Source organism: Borostomias antarcticus, assembly GCF_949987555.1.
Source record: "Borostomias antarcticus genome assembly, chromosome: 19".
NCBI classification, from domain to species: Eukaryota; Metazoa; Chordata; class Actinopteri; order Stomiiformes; family Stomiidae; genus Borostomias; species Borostomias antarcticus.
Genome location: NC_140252.1, coordinates 1,345,323 through 1,362,025, shown reverse-complemented (window position 1 = coordinate 1,362,025; position 16,703 = coordinate 1,345,323). Strand labels below are relative to the sequence as shown.

The 16,703-nt window shown below is 45.5% G+C and overlaps 1 protein-coding gene across 1 annotated transcript in view; it reads left to right on the top strand.

Annotated features, from left to right (window-relative positions):
- Nucleotides 1-6,887: 6,887 nt before the first annotated feature.
- Nucleotides 6,888-16,703, top strand: part of LOC311321546 (GTPase IMAP family member 8-like) — a gene marked incomplete at its 5' end in the record, with an annotated part of 19,670 nt that continues 9,854 nt past the window's right edge. The window contains 2 exons of the mRNA XM_084453541.1: nt 6,888-6,897; nt 16,597-16,703. The exon at nt 16,597-16,703 is cut by the window's right edge and continues 598 nt beyond it. Of these exons, the coding sequence (XP_084309667.1) occupies nt 6,888-6,897; nt 16,597-16,703 (117 nt within the window). The remainder of the gene's footprint in view (nt 6,898-16,596) is intronic.

Below are 16,703 nucleotides of genomic sequence, written 5' to 3'. Positions count from 1 at the left end.
ACACAGTGGTAGTAGACCCCCTCTGAGTCTGACGCGTGGAATTTCATGAGATTCTGATGTGCCATTTCAAAATAAAAGCATTCTTAAGTATCAAAAACTGCTTTTGGCTCTTTGGCTCTTACAGCAACATCCTCCTGGTCTTCCTGGATGCAAAGTCCTTTATAATGTCTTTAAAGTCAATCTTCTGAGCCAGTTCGCACTCACTGAAGAGTATTGCCAGGTTATTGAGCCTCTCCTGACATTGTGGAGCGCATATAATTCTTTATTATTTTTAATTTGCTGAATGATCTCTCTCCTCCTGCTACACTTACAGGTAGTGTGCAAAATATCCGCAGCGCAATGCAGATGTCACCATAAATGCTCTCCGTTACCTAGCTCTTCTACTTCTTAGCAGTGTTACCCTGGCTCTTCTGCGCTGATACAAAAAAGTTTGTAAGAAAATTCTGTTTATTCGGGTCCAGTGCCCTCGATTGCTCCCTGTGTTTTTTCTCCTTCTTTTTCTGCGATCCAGATTTATGTGTAGGTCCCAGCATAGCTAATTCCTAACAATACAACTAAGTTACCTGGCTAGTTAAAGTGGAGATTGACCAGTAGTTTTTTTTGTCCCGCGTAGGGTGAGTTTTGAACAGCGCACTTCACACATGACGTTGCACATAAATTGGACTTAGGCTATACCATTTTGGGGGAGTGGGGGGGGGGTAATTTGGTAATATGCTACATTTTATTAAAGCAACGCACTACATTTAAGTAAAATATAGTTTTGTTCTAGTAAGTGATGGAAACTTATTTTTATTTTATTTTTTGTATTTTATTTTTTAAAGATTTTTTTTTCTTTTTCTGATTCATGGCCCCCTTCCTAAGGGCTGGGCCCCCCAAAACGTTACCCTTTATCCCCCCTTATGCACGGGCCTGTGTGTAGCCTAATAGGTGTTGACTTTAGTTGTCTTTTATTATTGTCCTTATTTCAGCTCTGCGTTGTCTTGATTTCAATAAAAGACGGCCCCAATCTCACAAAATACCACACAGTCCAGTGTCTCCTTTCTCAGGTGTTCCAAATTAATCTCTCCAACACGGGATTTGAGTCTCAAGCAAAAGCGGTTTATTCCAGAAGGTTTAACATACAGAAGAACATGGCGTTGTCTAATGCACAGATGACCTGTCTGGATGCTGGCTGAACCCAAATCGAAGCACATGCAAACTGAACAATGTTTTAAGCCTTGGAGAAGTGGGGGGGGGGTGTCCCACACCCCCCTCCGTCCTTCTAGACAAAGCTGTCTCTCTCTCTTCTCGCAATACGGCCTTGCAGCAAAGATAGGATGAGACGCCTGACGCCCCAGTATCTAAACAGTCGGCGTTTGTACAAGGGATGTGCACGGTTAACCGAGTACTCGAGTACTCAGGTACCCGAGTAGGCGATCTGCTAGTCGGAAAATAAACACTACTCAGTTAATCTAAAGGCTATACAATATGGCATGTTTGGCTGTGAAAGCGCGCATTTCTGAGCGCCTGTGCCCTTTTTCAATTGTTACCAAAGAGGATAGAGCGTTGGCGGCTGCCTGGAGAAAAGCGCTGGATATACAGAGTCTTTTTTTTAGCACTCCGGCTTTTTGAAAACATCGCCATCTCAACTTTTCAGAAAGGCGCTGCCAACATCACTGCGGCTCTTTCAGGCAACCAATGATCAGATATTAGATAGGGCATGACTCGTGCCTGGCTATAAACGGAATATCAAAGTGCACCGATCGTAAAAATAAATGCAGCCAGCTGTCAGGGGCAGTGATGACTGATTACAAGTTGACTACTGTCTAGCCAGCTAACTGGTTACGTTTTAAAAGCTATATTTATTTACATGGACACAGTTCTAGGGTGCAAAGTTACGTGGTCACGAAAACTAGCAATAATTAGCCCATGGGCTTGCTAATGCTAGCTGTCCATGGTTCGGTTTTCCCTACTGTTAAGCATTTTCGGATCAAACTACACCGTGGTTTTGCATAGTTTTAGCATTTTATGGATCGAGCCTCGGACTTTCAAACCTGTTACAGCCTAGAGAACTAGTGAGTATAGCCTATATATGCCACTTCATTTGTTTTGACAATTAAACTCTGGTACCGGGTCTCTGATTTTGCCGGGTCTCTGATGTTGTTTATCTGCATACTGTGCATAGTAGTCAGTGGTGTGAGTGGACTTTGTAGCCTACTCTGGCTGGTACCGGGTCTCTGATGTAGTTTATCTGCATACTGTGCATAGAAGGCAGTGGTGTGAGCGGACTTTGTACTCTGGCTCCACGCAGCACTCCCATAATTTTGCGGTAGGCTAATCATGTTGGTAATGAGCCCTGAGGTGGTGCTGAAAAAGACAGCGAGTACCAGCACAGGTCCATGCGCGTATAGCCTACTCCTATAGTTTTCCAGCCTGCTATAAATATATATTGAATGAATAGGCCTATTGTTCAATAAATCTATTTAGTTTTGCATGGACATTTCTCTGATGAAGGCTTGACGCCAAAACATCCATTAAGCAATAAATGGGCTCTGTGCACCAGCTTCACTACTTCCTGAAAGTCACTTGGCCTCTTTATTTCCTGTCCAATATGATTGGATTAAGTGATTAATCAGGTGTGCGCTGGGTCTGCCGCACACCTGATTAATCACTTAATCCAATCATATTGGACAGGAAATAAAGATGCCAAGTGACTTTCAGGAAGTAGTGTAGCTGGTGCACAGATTGGAAATAGGCAGTGAGTGTCGCGGTTCTTCTGCTTTTTAGATAACGCTAAAAATTCATTCACTCGTTATCCAGCATCGGCAGTAAAGGCTTGGTTTAATACTTAATTTTGATGAGTAAATTAGAGGTCTGGTTGCATATTGTAGGCTTAGAGTTTTCAGAGTAGCCTAAAGATAGGCTTAATAGGCTATGAGCTAGGCAGTCCACATTAAAAGGCTGCGTTTTTCGATTCCGATAGCTTCATGAAAACTTGGTTGTGGGTTATTCAATCTGATGGTTGTGGGTTATTCAATCTGATGGTAAGTAATGCATCCAACCACACATCAGCTTTTAAAGATGTTTATTTGCAAGGACATGGAAGAGACATGAAAGCACCGCCACGGTAATGACGGCGGAAAAAAACGTTTTCCCCTCCGAGGGGGCGGGGTTAAATGCGCTCTGTCTGGACGGTATATCTTTTTTTGAGTAATCAGTTACTCTAGTAGGATCAGGTTAGGTTACTCGGTTTTAAAATTAGTCAAAATTCCCATCCCTAGTTTGTACATCACATGAGAGAATGTCACCCTTGGCCTAGGGGACATGTAAATCTGTCGAGGTGGAGACACGTTCCCTGCCTCGAACCCCCCTTGGGTATCAACGTGAGCCCCTGGCGTGACCTCCTTTTACAGGAACCCTCAGACGGTCACACAGGAGTCACATACAACAAATTAGAACCAGCTTACAGTGTTAGATTGACATTTGTTGATAACAGCCCGCTCCATACATTTTCATCATGGGCAATGCGAGCAAGGCTAATTCATTTGTTTAGCACATTACATACACATTGCAAATTAATGGGACATAACGTTATCCTACATATAAGGCAGACAGAACAGCAGGGGAATGGGAGATGTGTGGATTCATCCCGCAATTAGTACTGTGAACAGCCTATGAACAGAACTGCCATCCGTGCACTCAAAACATGAAAGATTGTCGAAGACAGTAGAATCAGTCCGGAGTACATGAATGGTTAGTGAACACCTCTGCACACATTTTTCCAAAACTGATGCAGTTAGTTAACTCTGATAAACTAGTTGGCATAGGTTCTAACACAACACTGTCAATCTCTGAGAATCTTGGGGGCAAACCGTTCCATATGTTTTTCCCCCTTGCAGCAGTAATAGTCCCCTTTGGTGCCATTTCAAATGAGTTATCAAGTTTGACGTGATGCCAGAAACATGTCTCATCACGACTGAACAATGAGTAGACAGCTTGTAAGAGAGAGAGGGGAGAGGCACAGGAGAAGTGACTGATGTTTACAAAAGTTCATGATATAAGCTAAGCAATTTCATTACATTACATTTACATGCCATTCATCATTTAGCTGATGCTTTTGTCCAAAGTGACTTACAATAATTGCATTTAAGATAGGAAAAGCCAATGTACTACTAGTTGCCAGAACTCACAAGTGCATCTTTTTGAAAACAAGTGACTAAGAGCATAAACTAGTGCTTAAGGCAAAGTATAAGACCAAGTAAGAATAGCAATCTAAAGTACAGTGCAATATAATATATAATACAATATAATACAATAAGTGCTTAGGAGGGAGGATTGCTGAGGGCAAAGTGCAAGAATAGCAAACTAACCAGGCCAGGTCCAGCCTGGCTTATGTGCGTGGTTGGCTTGTTTCTGTTCCGGACTGGTAGGACGGAAGCCAGTCATGATAACCTGACTAACTTTATAGGTGCGCTGGCTTACAGCCACGCACAAAAATACAATAGGTGCTTAAGAGGGAGGATCGTGGTAGTACTTGAAGAGGTGAGTTTTGAGCCTGTGGCGAAAGATGAGCAGCAACTCTGCTGTCCTGACGTCAGTGGGCAGTTCATTCCACCACTGCGGGGCCAGGACAGAGAAGAACAATGGCCGTGTCGATTGACCACAGGGGCCTCTGAGTGACGGTGCAACCAGTTGCCCCAAGGTAGCAGAGCGTAGTGGTTGAGGGGGGGGTGTAGGGCTTGACCAAGGCCTGGAGGTAGGAGGGGGCTGTTCCTTTCATTGCCTTGTAGGCTAGTGCCAGAATTTTAAGCTGGATGTGAGCTGCTTTAGCGGGCCACTGTAGGGAACGGAGAAGGGAAGTTGTGTGGGAGAACTTGGGATGGTTGAACACCAGGTGAGCAGCAGCATTCTGGACAAGTTCCTTGGGGTTTAATGGCTGACACCGGGGCCCCAGCGAGGAGGGAGTTGCAGTAGTCCAGGCGGGAGATGACCAGGGCCTGGATGAGCACCTACGCCATTTCGTCAGTGAGGAAAGGGGAATCCTGGTGGTGATGTAGAGCTGGAATCTGCAAGAGCGTGTAACAGATGTGATATGTGCAGAGAACGACAGTTAGTCATCCAGGGTCACACCCAAATTCCTTTTTATATTCCTTTTATATTTTGCATTTTCCCCCCCTTACTGTACCGAAAATTAACTGACTTCAAAACCGAGGTAACAAACTGTTACTTTTGCATAGCGTTACACCCCTGTGTGTTTTTTGGACCAAATTTTCTTTCAATTTGTATGCAGCAAGTGCACATGTAGACCAAATGCACCATCAGTTCAGCAGGCTCATTAAAGAAACATTCATCAAGTTAATTTGATCTGTAGATCAAAACAGTAGGCCTATTTGCGAGCAAATTAGTGTAAACCATTTTTTGGGGGTTCGTGCTCTTAAAGGAATATGCTCGTTTTTGACAACCTGGACCTTATTTACGACATATTATAAGAAGTTTGACTCACCCAGATCACTTTTTTGTTGTTCGGAGGCCTGTAGAAGAAATATAAAATCCAGCGCGAGCCAGTATATCCATGTAATGGCGGCGCACGGGGCATAGGGAATGCCGTTTCTCAAAATCCATTTTCGGCCGCTAAACGGTTGTTTTCATCAATCACATTGCATGAATCGACAGTTGATATTCCTCTACGCCAGCCATTGTTGTTTTGGTTCCAAATAAGGGGTCTTGATCCTCTGTAACATGCTCTTTACAAGCCTCTCCCCCACTTGCTCCAGCACGCATGCGCACAGGCCAGCGCGCAGACTTGCTATTCTCCGTCTGTAGGCTACACTCGCGGCTCACATTCTCTGCGCTACGATCGGATTGTTGGTGCCTAGAATATTGTGTGCAATATGGCTGAATATTTGTCAGATTTAGAGGATCTAGAAAATGAATTAGAATATGACGGACGTCCATATCGTTTTGAGCCAGAGTATACGGACGAAGAGCTCCTTGAAAGGAGGGTGAGGAGACAGAGAGAGGAACAGCTGGCTCGAGAACAAACCGCTGCACGCTCCCGAAGAGATGGTAACTGGTGGTGTTTTTGCCTACATTGTCACCCTATGCCAACAGAGGAGGAATGCATTTGTTGCTCTGAGTGGGACTTGAGGCCAGACGATGCACGTCTGGAAGTCTCGAGAAATAACGACACATCGGACCCCACACAACAGTGTCTCACAACTCTTGAGGATTTTCCATCTCTGATCAACCGGGCAGTGGTCGAAACTTTCTTTCGTGTGCCAAAAGTGAACTGGAAGACCCAGCCAAAGCCTTTAGGACCAAATGGCCAACTTTCAATTGAGTAAGTAGACTACAAATAACATATGCATATAACAATCCGATCGTAGCGCAGAGAATGTGAGCCGCGAGTGTAGCCTACAGACGGAGAATAGCAAGTCTGCGCGCTGGCCTGTGCGCATGCGTGCTGGAGCAAGTGGGGGAGAGGCTTGTAAAGAGCATGTTACAGAGGATCAAGACCCCTTATTTGGAACCAAAACAACAATGGCTGGCGTAGAGGAATATCAACTGTCGATTCATGCAATGTGATTGATGAAAACAACCGTTTAGCGGCCGAAAATGGATTTTGAGAAACGGCATTCCCTATGCCCCGTGCGCCGCCATTACATGGATATACTGGCTCGCGCTGGATTTTATATTTCTTCTACAGGCCTCCGAACAACAAAAAAGTGATCTGGGTGAGTCAAACTTCTTATAATATGTCGTAAATAAGGTCCAGGTTGTCAAAAACGAGCATATTCCTTTAAGTGGCCGTACCAAAGCTGAAATCAAAACCCCCTGCCCTTTCTACAGTAGAAACTGCTACACTGAATTAAAAATTGACTTCCACTTCCTCTTTCAAGGACTAAACGATGTCCCTTGGTAAGTTTGTCTATTAATGTTGAGTTAAATAAGAACTAGTACTTTCAAAACACCTGAAAATACATATGTTAGTATTTCCTACAACCATTGGGACTGGAATTACAGTACATCACTATAGATTATTCCAGTGTACAGAGGGCTTCCTTGCGTTAAAATCTTCAGCATGATGTGAAAGTAGGCCAATGCTACAGTATAGTATACTTTTCACCATTTTTTGTTTGCTCGATATGATTACATGAAGGACTGCTATTTTGGGAAGCTTTTAAATGGACAAAAGCTTGTACTTAACAATGATTCTTGTTCTAACATCTTGTTGTGATTGTTTTAGCTGAATCTCCTGATTTTTTATGTCTTTATCTTTTAACCTTTTACTTTGTTTGCCTCAAAGCTTTCAAATCAAAGCTTTATTTGTACAGCGCATTTCATACACAGAGGCAACACAATGCACTTTACAGAGAACAAGGGAGGTGGGCATACGACCCACCCCTACATATTCCAGAGGGAAGCAAAAAAACTATCACCCGGGGGCCAGAAAAGTGAGCTGTAAAAATTCTTCCCTGACCCCTCTCAATAAGGCGATCGAGCAAGATCCTGGAGTATGTTTGTCTACCGGCTAAGAACATTTATAAAGCAATAAATAACATTAAATTACAGTTTCAGAGTAAGAAAGGCTAAAAAACAATAGGCGAGACATGGCAAACACTGGTGTATGTCTGTGTGTGCGTGAACGTGCCTGGGCCCAGATAGAGGTGAATATAATAATCAAATATAATATCGGAAAATATTGAAGAGAGAAAGTCGAATATCATTTCTGAGCTCAGTTGACAGCCATAGCGCCCACAGAGCCACAAAATGCATTCATGGGGCTCTGTGCTCTCAGTTGTACTTGACTTGGGGTGTCCTCACCCCTCATTTCATAACTTTCTCCTTCCTCTTCTGGGTTTTGTGTAAGTTGTGTGTCTGACCCTACTGAGTAAAGAAACCAGGCACTTCCCTTGTCCACCCCAATCCCACAACTCTCACATCCCCTGCAACTCATTGGGACAATTGCTCAACTTCCTGCTTGGAAGAGCACAGCTCAGCGGAACACTACGGAGTCCTCTCCTCACAAGGCCACATGTAGGGTCTGAGCCCTCTCCTCACAAGGTCACATGTAGGGTCTGGTCCCTCTCCTCACAAGGTCACATGTAGGGTCTGGTCCCTCTCCTCACAAGGTCACATGTAGGGTCTGGTCCCTCTCCTCACAAGGTCACATGTAGGGTCTGGTCCCTCTCCTCACAAGGTCACATGTAGGGTGTGGTCCCTCTCCTCACAAGGTCACATGTAGGGTCTGAGCCCTCTCCTCACAAGGTCACATGTAGGGTCTGGTCCCTCTCCTCACAAGGTCACATGTAGGGTCTGGTCCTCTCCTCACAAGGTCACATGTAGGGTCTGGTCCCTCTCCTCACAAGGTCACATGTAGGGTCTGGTCCCTCTCCTCACAAGGTCACATGTAGGGTCTGGTCCCTCTCCTCACAAGGTCACATGTAGGGTCTGAGCCCTCTCCTCACAAGGTCACATGTAGGGTCTGAGCCCTCTCCTCACAAGGCCACATGTAGGGTCTGGTCCCTCTCCTCACAAGGTCACATGTAGGGTCTGGTCCCTCTCCTCACAAGGTCACATGTAGGGTCTGGTCCCTCTCCTCACAAGGTCACATGTAGGGTCTGAGCCCTCTCCTCACAAGGCCACATGTAGGGTCTGAGCCCTCTCCTCACAAGGTCACATGTAGGGTCTGAGCCCTCTCCTCACAAGGTCACATGTAGGGTCTGAGCCCTCTCCTCACAAGGTCACATGTAGGGTCTGGTCCCTCTCCTCACAAGGTCACATGTAGGGTCTGGTCCCTCTCCTCACAAGGTCACATGTAGGGTCTGAGCCCTCTCCTCACAAGGCCACATGTAGGGTCTAGTCCCTCTCCTCACAAGGCCGGTAGATTTGAAATTCGCTGTTTGGAATAGTCCGGTCACCCTTTTTTATATTCTTATATACGTGACCCCAGATTAATGGAGCGACAGCATATCTCTGGTCACATCGGGGCTAGCGACAGCCCTGAAAATGAAACCCGAGCGTTATTTTGACACCCTACTCCCCATGCCCTTCACAATGCTCACTACGAGCCCTTTAATTTGAAATACAGCCATAGAGAGAGATCACGTGATCAGGGTTGCTTCGCCAGGCTAGTGGACATTGGTGGATACAGTATGTGCCATTTAAGTGCACAAAGTGATTTTTATATAAAAGGTGGGGGGCTGTAGCCACCTCAAAGAAAAGGCTTTCATCTTTTGAAAAATGTCTTCACTTCAGTGAGTAACAAAATAATATGTAGATGTGGTAATGTAGACTGAGTGAAAAAAGTCTATAATGCAATGAATGGTTCCTGGCAGGGCGGTACTGTATACTCGGGTATAGCCCTGAATAGTATACCGACCTGGACCAGGGCTACCTTTAAAACGTTACTTTTATTAATCTACAGTCATTTATCGTAGAGAGAAAATGTACTACCCTATATTATGATTGAGAAGTACACAGTGAACCTGTCATCCCCCACCCATGACGCATGTTGTCAGCATGTGCGGTTCCTGAATCAGTGGAGTGGGGTTTTCTACTTTAGATGTGTAGAGCTGGCATATAGGCCCCTCATATTTTAAATAGGCTAATGACTAGAACTAATCATAATTTTACCCATAATGCACCTGTATTGAGTTTGTTATAGGCACGGTAGTCTGACTCAACATCTGTAAGCCTTGTCATTCGTTCATTACTGCACAATCAGTGGCTGTGAAATTTGTTGTCCGCCCAATTAGATTCAATCCAGACTACATGAAATGTGAAAGTGTTTTGTTCCCCCTATTCCCAAGCAGTAATGAGTTCAGTCAGACCTTCCTCCAGCGCTGGCACAGCATAGACGAAGTGTGGAGATAGGTCTGGCTATGTAGAAGTGTGGAGACAGGTCTGGCTCTGTAGAAGTGTGGAGATAGGTCTGGCTCTGTAGAAGTGTGGAGATGGGTCTGGCTATGTAGAAGTGTGGAGATAGGTCTGGCTATGTAGAAGTGTGGAGATAGGTCTGGCTATGTAGAAGTGTGGAGATAGGTCTGGCTATGTAGAAGTGTGGAGATAGGTCTGGCTATGTAGAAGTGTGGAGATAGGTCTGGCTCTGTAGAAGTGTGGAGATAGGTCTGGCTATGTAGAAGAGTGGAGATAGGTCTGGCTATGTAGAAGTGTGGAGATAGGTCTGGCTATGTAGAAGTGTGGAGATAGGTCTGGCTATGTAGAAGTGTGGAGATAGGTCTGGCTATGTAGAAGTGTGGAGATAGGTCTGGCTATGTAGAAGTGTGGAGATAGGTCTGGCTCTGTAGAAGTGTGGAGATAGGTCTGGCTATGTAGAAGAGTGGAGATAGGTCTGGCTATGTAGAAGTGTGGAGATAGGTCTGGCTATGTAGAAGTGTGGAGATAGGTCTGGCTATGTAGAAGTGTGGAGATGGGTCTGGCTATGTAGAAGTGTGGAGATAGGTCTGGCTATGTAGAAGTGTGGAGATAGGTCTGGTTATGTAGAAGTGTGGAGATAGGTCTGGCTATGTAGAAGTGTGGAGATAGGTCTGGCTATGTAGAAGTGTGGAGATAGGTCTGGCTATGTAGAAGTGTGGAGATAGGTCTGGCTATGTAGAAGTGTGGAGATAGGTCTGGCTCTGTAGAAGTGTGGAGATAGGTCTGGCTATGTAGAAGAGTGGAGATAGGTCTGGCTATGTAGAAGTGTGGAGATAGGTCTGGCTATGTAGAAGTGTGGAGATAGGTCTGGCTATGTAGAAGTGTGGAGATAGGTCTGGCTATGTAGAAGTGTGGAGATAGGTCTGGCTATGTAGAAGTGTGGAGATAGGTCTGGCTCTGTAGAAGTGTGGAGATAGGTCTGGCTATGTAGAAGAGTGGAGATAGGTCTGGCTATGTAGAAGTGTGGAGATAGGTCTGGCTATGTAGAAGTGTGGAGATAGGTCTGGCTATGTAGAAGTGTGGAGATGGGTCTGGCTATGTAGAAGTGTGGAGATAGGTCTGGCTATGTAGAAGTGTGGAGATAGGTCTGGCTATATAGAAGTGTGGAGATAGGTCTGGCTCTGTAGAAGTGTGGAGACAGGTCTGGCTATGTAGCTGCACCATGACTCCCATTCAGTTGGGTATCCCACTTATGTGTTTAGGTTGCAAATGACCATTGGTTGTCTTCTCATCAGAATCATTGGATTCGTCATTGGATTCGTCTCAACTTACTGAATGTTATCATATCACACACAAATCAATTCGAGTATGTAGTGTTGTTTTAAGCACAGAGATTCCGATTCTTTAGATTCCGATTCTTTATTTGTCACATGTAATGGACAGTGTACAGTCATACCGGCCCAAGATGTTCTGACCCACAAATTCACAATTTACAAATTACACAAAAAGTATAAATCTATACAGCATAAAGATAATATACCGGTATGGATGGAATATGTACTGTACATGATATATTAGAGGTGCCCAGATCGATCGGCCAGCAAACTGAATTGGCAGATATTCATAGAAACGTATAAAAATATGAGATCGGGCATTCCGATAACGTTCTCTAGTCCCCGATCACGACAACTGATCAATAACGGCCAACTCATTGTCGCATGTAGTCTACATTAACCTAAACAATGTGAGTCAATTCATTGTCGCCTGCACATTAACCTAAAACATATCGGCACTGTGGAATGTGTGTGAGACAGATGTCAAACATGTCATCTGCTATGCATGCCAGGGCAAAATGGCCTCTCTGCGGAAAGCAAGGTAAAAATGTTTCAAACCAACGCGCACACAGTCTCCTACACACTCCCACACACTCTCTCCTACACACTCCCACACACTCTCTCCTACACACTCCCACACACTCTCTCCCACACACTCCCACACACTCTCTCCTACACACTCCCACACACACTCCCACACACTCTCTCCTACACACTCCCACACACTCTCTCCTACACACTCCCACACACTCTCTCCTACACACTCCCACACACTCTCTCCTATACACTCCCACACACTCTCTCCTACACACTCTCTCCTACACACTCTCTCCTACACACTCTCTCCTACACACTCTCTCCTACACACTCCCACACACTCTCTCCTACACACTCCCACACACTCTCTCCTACACACTCCCACACACTCTCTCCTACACACTCCCACACACTCTCTCCTACACACTCTCTCCTACACACTCTCTCCTACACACTCTCTCCTACACACTCCCACACTCTCTCTCCTACACACTCTCTCCTACACACTCCTACACACTCTCTCCTACACACTCCCACACACTCTCTCCTACACACTCCCACACACTCTCTCCTACACACTCCCACACACTCTCTCCTACACACTCCCACACACTCTCTCCTACACACTCCCACACACTCTCTCCTACACACTCCCACACACTCTCTCCTACACACTCCCACACACTCTCTCCTACACACTCTCTCCTACACACTCTCTCCTACACACTCCCACACACTCTCTCCTACACACTCCCACACACTCTCTCCTACACACTCCCACACACTCTCTCCTACACACTCCCACACACTCTCTCCTACACACTCTCTCCTACACACTCCCACACACTCTCTCCTACACACTCCCATACAGTCTCTCGTCCTGTCCCCAGCACATTGGAGTGGAGCTCCGTTCTCTCGCATGAAAGCTGAGGCAGGACACAATGTTTGCAAACATATTGCAAACGGTCTGAAAGGTATTTTGCGGTGGACAAAAATAGATGCTGGACTGAGGGAAATGTGCTCCCAGGTGAGGATTTCAATTCACTTGCAACTAACGTTAAGTTGTAGCCTTAGTTCATTCGCTGGAGTCACTGGAATGTAACCTATATGTGTTCAGTTATTATTCAGAACCTCCATCCAATAATGGCTGTTCATCTATGTTACTGGATTTACAGTAGGTCTACAGTATACTGTAGCCGGATCTACTCCATACCTGATCTCAGAACAGTGTTTCTAAAATGAGAATGTTTATCCTACAGGAGTGTATGGACGGTCTGTTACTGCATGAGCGAGACGGAGAGAGAGGAAGAAACTGCGATAGAGAATGGCTGACTCTGGAGTACCAGCACATTCAGGTAAACTTGACTGTATAGCTCCAGTTATATGATCTGTATGTGTGTGTTCAACTGTTATATGAACTGTGTGTGTGTGTGTGTGTGTGTATGTTCATCTGTTATATGATCTGTATGTGTGTGCTGCTGATGAGTGTAGTCAGTTCCTGTGTGATGGTAACCACCTGTATCTAACATAATGAGGTAATTTTTTTTGCATTGACACTCAAGTTCAACCCTATTTAGTAATAACTAACCAACTCTGACACAAGAGGTAGAGCGGGTCGTCCAATGACCACAGGGTTAACAGCTCCTCCTGTCCACATGTCACAGTGTCCTTGAGCAAGACACTGAACCCCAGAGTGCTCCTAGGGAGCAGGTTAGCACCTTGCATGATGGCAGCTGCTGCCATTGGTGTGTGAATGTGTGTGTGTGTGAATGAATGGCCATTGTAAAGCATTTTGGATTTACAGTATTATGTAATTTACGCCACAAATGAATTACATTCTGAGAATTTTCATGAATATATACTTTACTATAAATTATGGTTGTTGATGTATATTCCCAAGAAAATGAAAGAATGCAAACACACATACAGTACACGCATGGAAGCCCATACTTACACGCACGCACACACAAACAGACACACACACATGCAAGCCTAAGCATATAGTATACGCACACAGTACTGTACACACATTCAGTCACACACAATTGTTCAATTTACAAGAAAGCACAGTAAATACTGCACAGGAAGTTGAAGTAACACAAGTGCTCTCTCTCTCTCTCTCTCTCTCTCTCTCTCTCTCTCTCTCACTTTCAATTATTCAATTTCAATTCAGAGGGCTTTATTGGCATGGGAAACATATGTTATAGTGGCTTATTCTTTAAACGTGTAGGCCTACTGCCTTCCAATAGCCACTGTCCAAGTGGGAGCGGGGTTGATGACGCAGGAGCGGGGTTAATGACGCAGGAGCGGGGTTAATGACGCAGGAGCGGGGTTAATGACGCAGGAGCGGGGTTAATGACGCAGGAGCGGGGTTAATGACGCAGGAGCGGGGTTGATGACGCAGGAGCGGGGTTAATGACGCAGGAGCGGGGTTAATGACGCAGGAGCGGGGTTAATGACGCAGGAGCGGGGTTAATGACGCAGGAGCGGGGTTAATGACGCAGGAGCGGGGTTAATGACGCAGGAGCGGGGTTAATGACGCAGGAGCGGGGTTAATGACGCAGGAGCGGGGTTAATGACGCAGGAGCGGGGTTAATGACGCACGTATACAATCCAAAATTCCCATAGAGCAACGCGGAGATCCAGGGTTAGAATTCCAACAAAAATGGCATTTATTATGCATAAAAGTACAACAAAATACTATAAGGGTCGGCAGAAGGAAAAATCGACAAGTTAAAACCGTCCAGCAGGCGAAGAACGAACGGGAGCCGGCATTCATACAGAGGGCCAGGCACGCAGATTGGCTGGGGCAAGGGGGGGGGGGGGGGGCACTGCCCCCCCTGGTGGCCAGATGCGCAAACAGTCTGCAACGCGTCCAAAACATGTAGTAGAGACAGGGTCGCGACCGGACCGGAGAAATGCACCGGACAGCCCGGCTCCTGCAAGTGTGAGAATTGATCGCTTCGCGGTGCTTATTCCCCATCCCGTTATGGGTGGATGGAAAACTACCAACCGAATGTTCATATTGTTCAGATATTTGTAGGCTACAGCAACATAAGAGTGGCAGCCTGACAGCAACCCAAACATGAGCTAATCCCACAGCTGCAGGCCTACCATTGCTAGCCATGAATGAACTGGTGGATACTGCATATTGCTGCGCAACGTAGGCCTATCCATCGTCCAGTTGACAACCGATTATGCACGCAGCATTATTATTCTGGTGATTAGTCTTTGATATAAATGCAGAGAAGCTAAATGCGAAGAGGCAATTGCAGGATTCCAAACGCCGCTTATAATGACACATCCCGACATTGAAGCGAGAAAGGCTTAGCATACATTCCGTTTTAATGAAGAAATAAAAGCCCGTAAATCCTGCCCCAAACACCGGCGCAGTGGAGGTGCAGTTGACCAAACGTAAATGTTAGAAAGAATAAACACTGTGTTTTGAAATGTCGCGGGTCAATCAGGCAGCCGGAACAGAACATGCACATTCCAATGTCCCTGCAGGGCACGTATTTTGCCGCCATTACAATCCCCATTTGATGAGGAGGGGGGGCTCAAAAAGTCGAACTGTGCGTACGAGCAGGACCCAGTATAAATCCCCGGAGAGTCCTAGGGCTGCTGCGACAACCAAAACCCAGCCAACCTACAGGCCAAAACCCAGCCCAACCTACAGGCCAAAACCCAGCCCAACCTACAGGCCAAAACCCAGCTGAACCTACAGGCCAAAACCCAGCCAACCTACAGGCCAAAACCCAGCCAACCTACAGGCCAAAACCCAGCCAACCTACAGGCCAAAACCCAGCCAACCTACAGGCCAAAACCCAGCCCAACCTACAGGCCAAAACCCAGCCCAACCTACAGGCCAAAACCCAGCTGAACTTACAGGCCAAAACCCAGCCCAACCTACAGGCCAAAACCAAAAGCCTGACCGACACTGTCAGAGCCGCAGCCAACCAACTTCTCACCGTTGGTTTTTGAAATTGAGTGTTTAACATGTTTTTCAAAGATTTTTCACGGTGCCCACCCACATCCATTGTATGACCAAAACGGTGGTAGAGCAATTATCAGACTTTCTCAAAAGTGCTAGTTTTGTCAACGTATTGATCTGAACCATTGTATATGATCATAAGTAACCTTAAAACAGGGCTAAACATGCATTTTCCCTTTACTACTCCTTTAAATAAAACTCTAAAACTATCTATTATTCTCACCCCATAACTCAAAATTAAAGAAAGCATATTTCATGTAAATGTTTCCGTATACTTTTCAGTATACGTTTCACCATTTTGTTATTTTCATTCTCCAGAATATAGGAAACTAAGTCTCTGAAACTTTTTTTTTTCTGGGGGGCGACTCCCAGACCCCCCCGCTTTGGTAGAGAAGTTAGTGGTCTTGAGCCTGGCACCACCACACCAAGAGATCAGTTCCACAGGAAACACTGCATTATGTATATGACAGCTAGTTCTCTATGTCATTTACAAACAGTCGTTACATTCTGTGGATTTTCATTCATATATTTACTGTAGATTGTGTTTGTTGACAAGTATTATATTGCCAATAACAAAATAATGCAGACACACACACATGCAAGCCCACACACACAAACACACATACACACATGCAAGTGCACGCACGTACACACACACAGACCCCCCCCACACACACACACAAACACACAGTTCACACAACACACAGTTCACAGCCACACATAGTTGTTCAATATAAGACAGGACAGTGCTGCATAGGAAGTTGAAATAACACAATTGTTCTCTCTCTCTCTCTCTCTCTCTCTCTCTAACTCTCTCTCTCTTCCCTCCCGCTCTCTCTTTCCTTCTGTCTCTCTTTCTTGAACTGTGTCTCCCAGGTGACTCCCTCCATCTCTCAGAGCTGAGGGTTGTGCTGCTGGGGAACAGATATGCAGGGAAGAGTTCATCAGGAAACACCATCCTGGGCAGAGAGGAGTTTGACCTG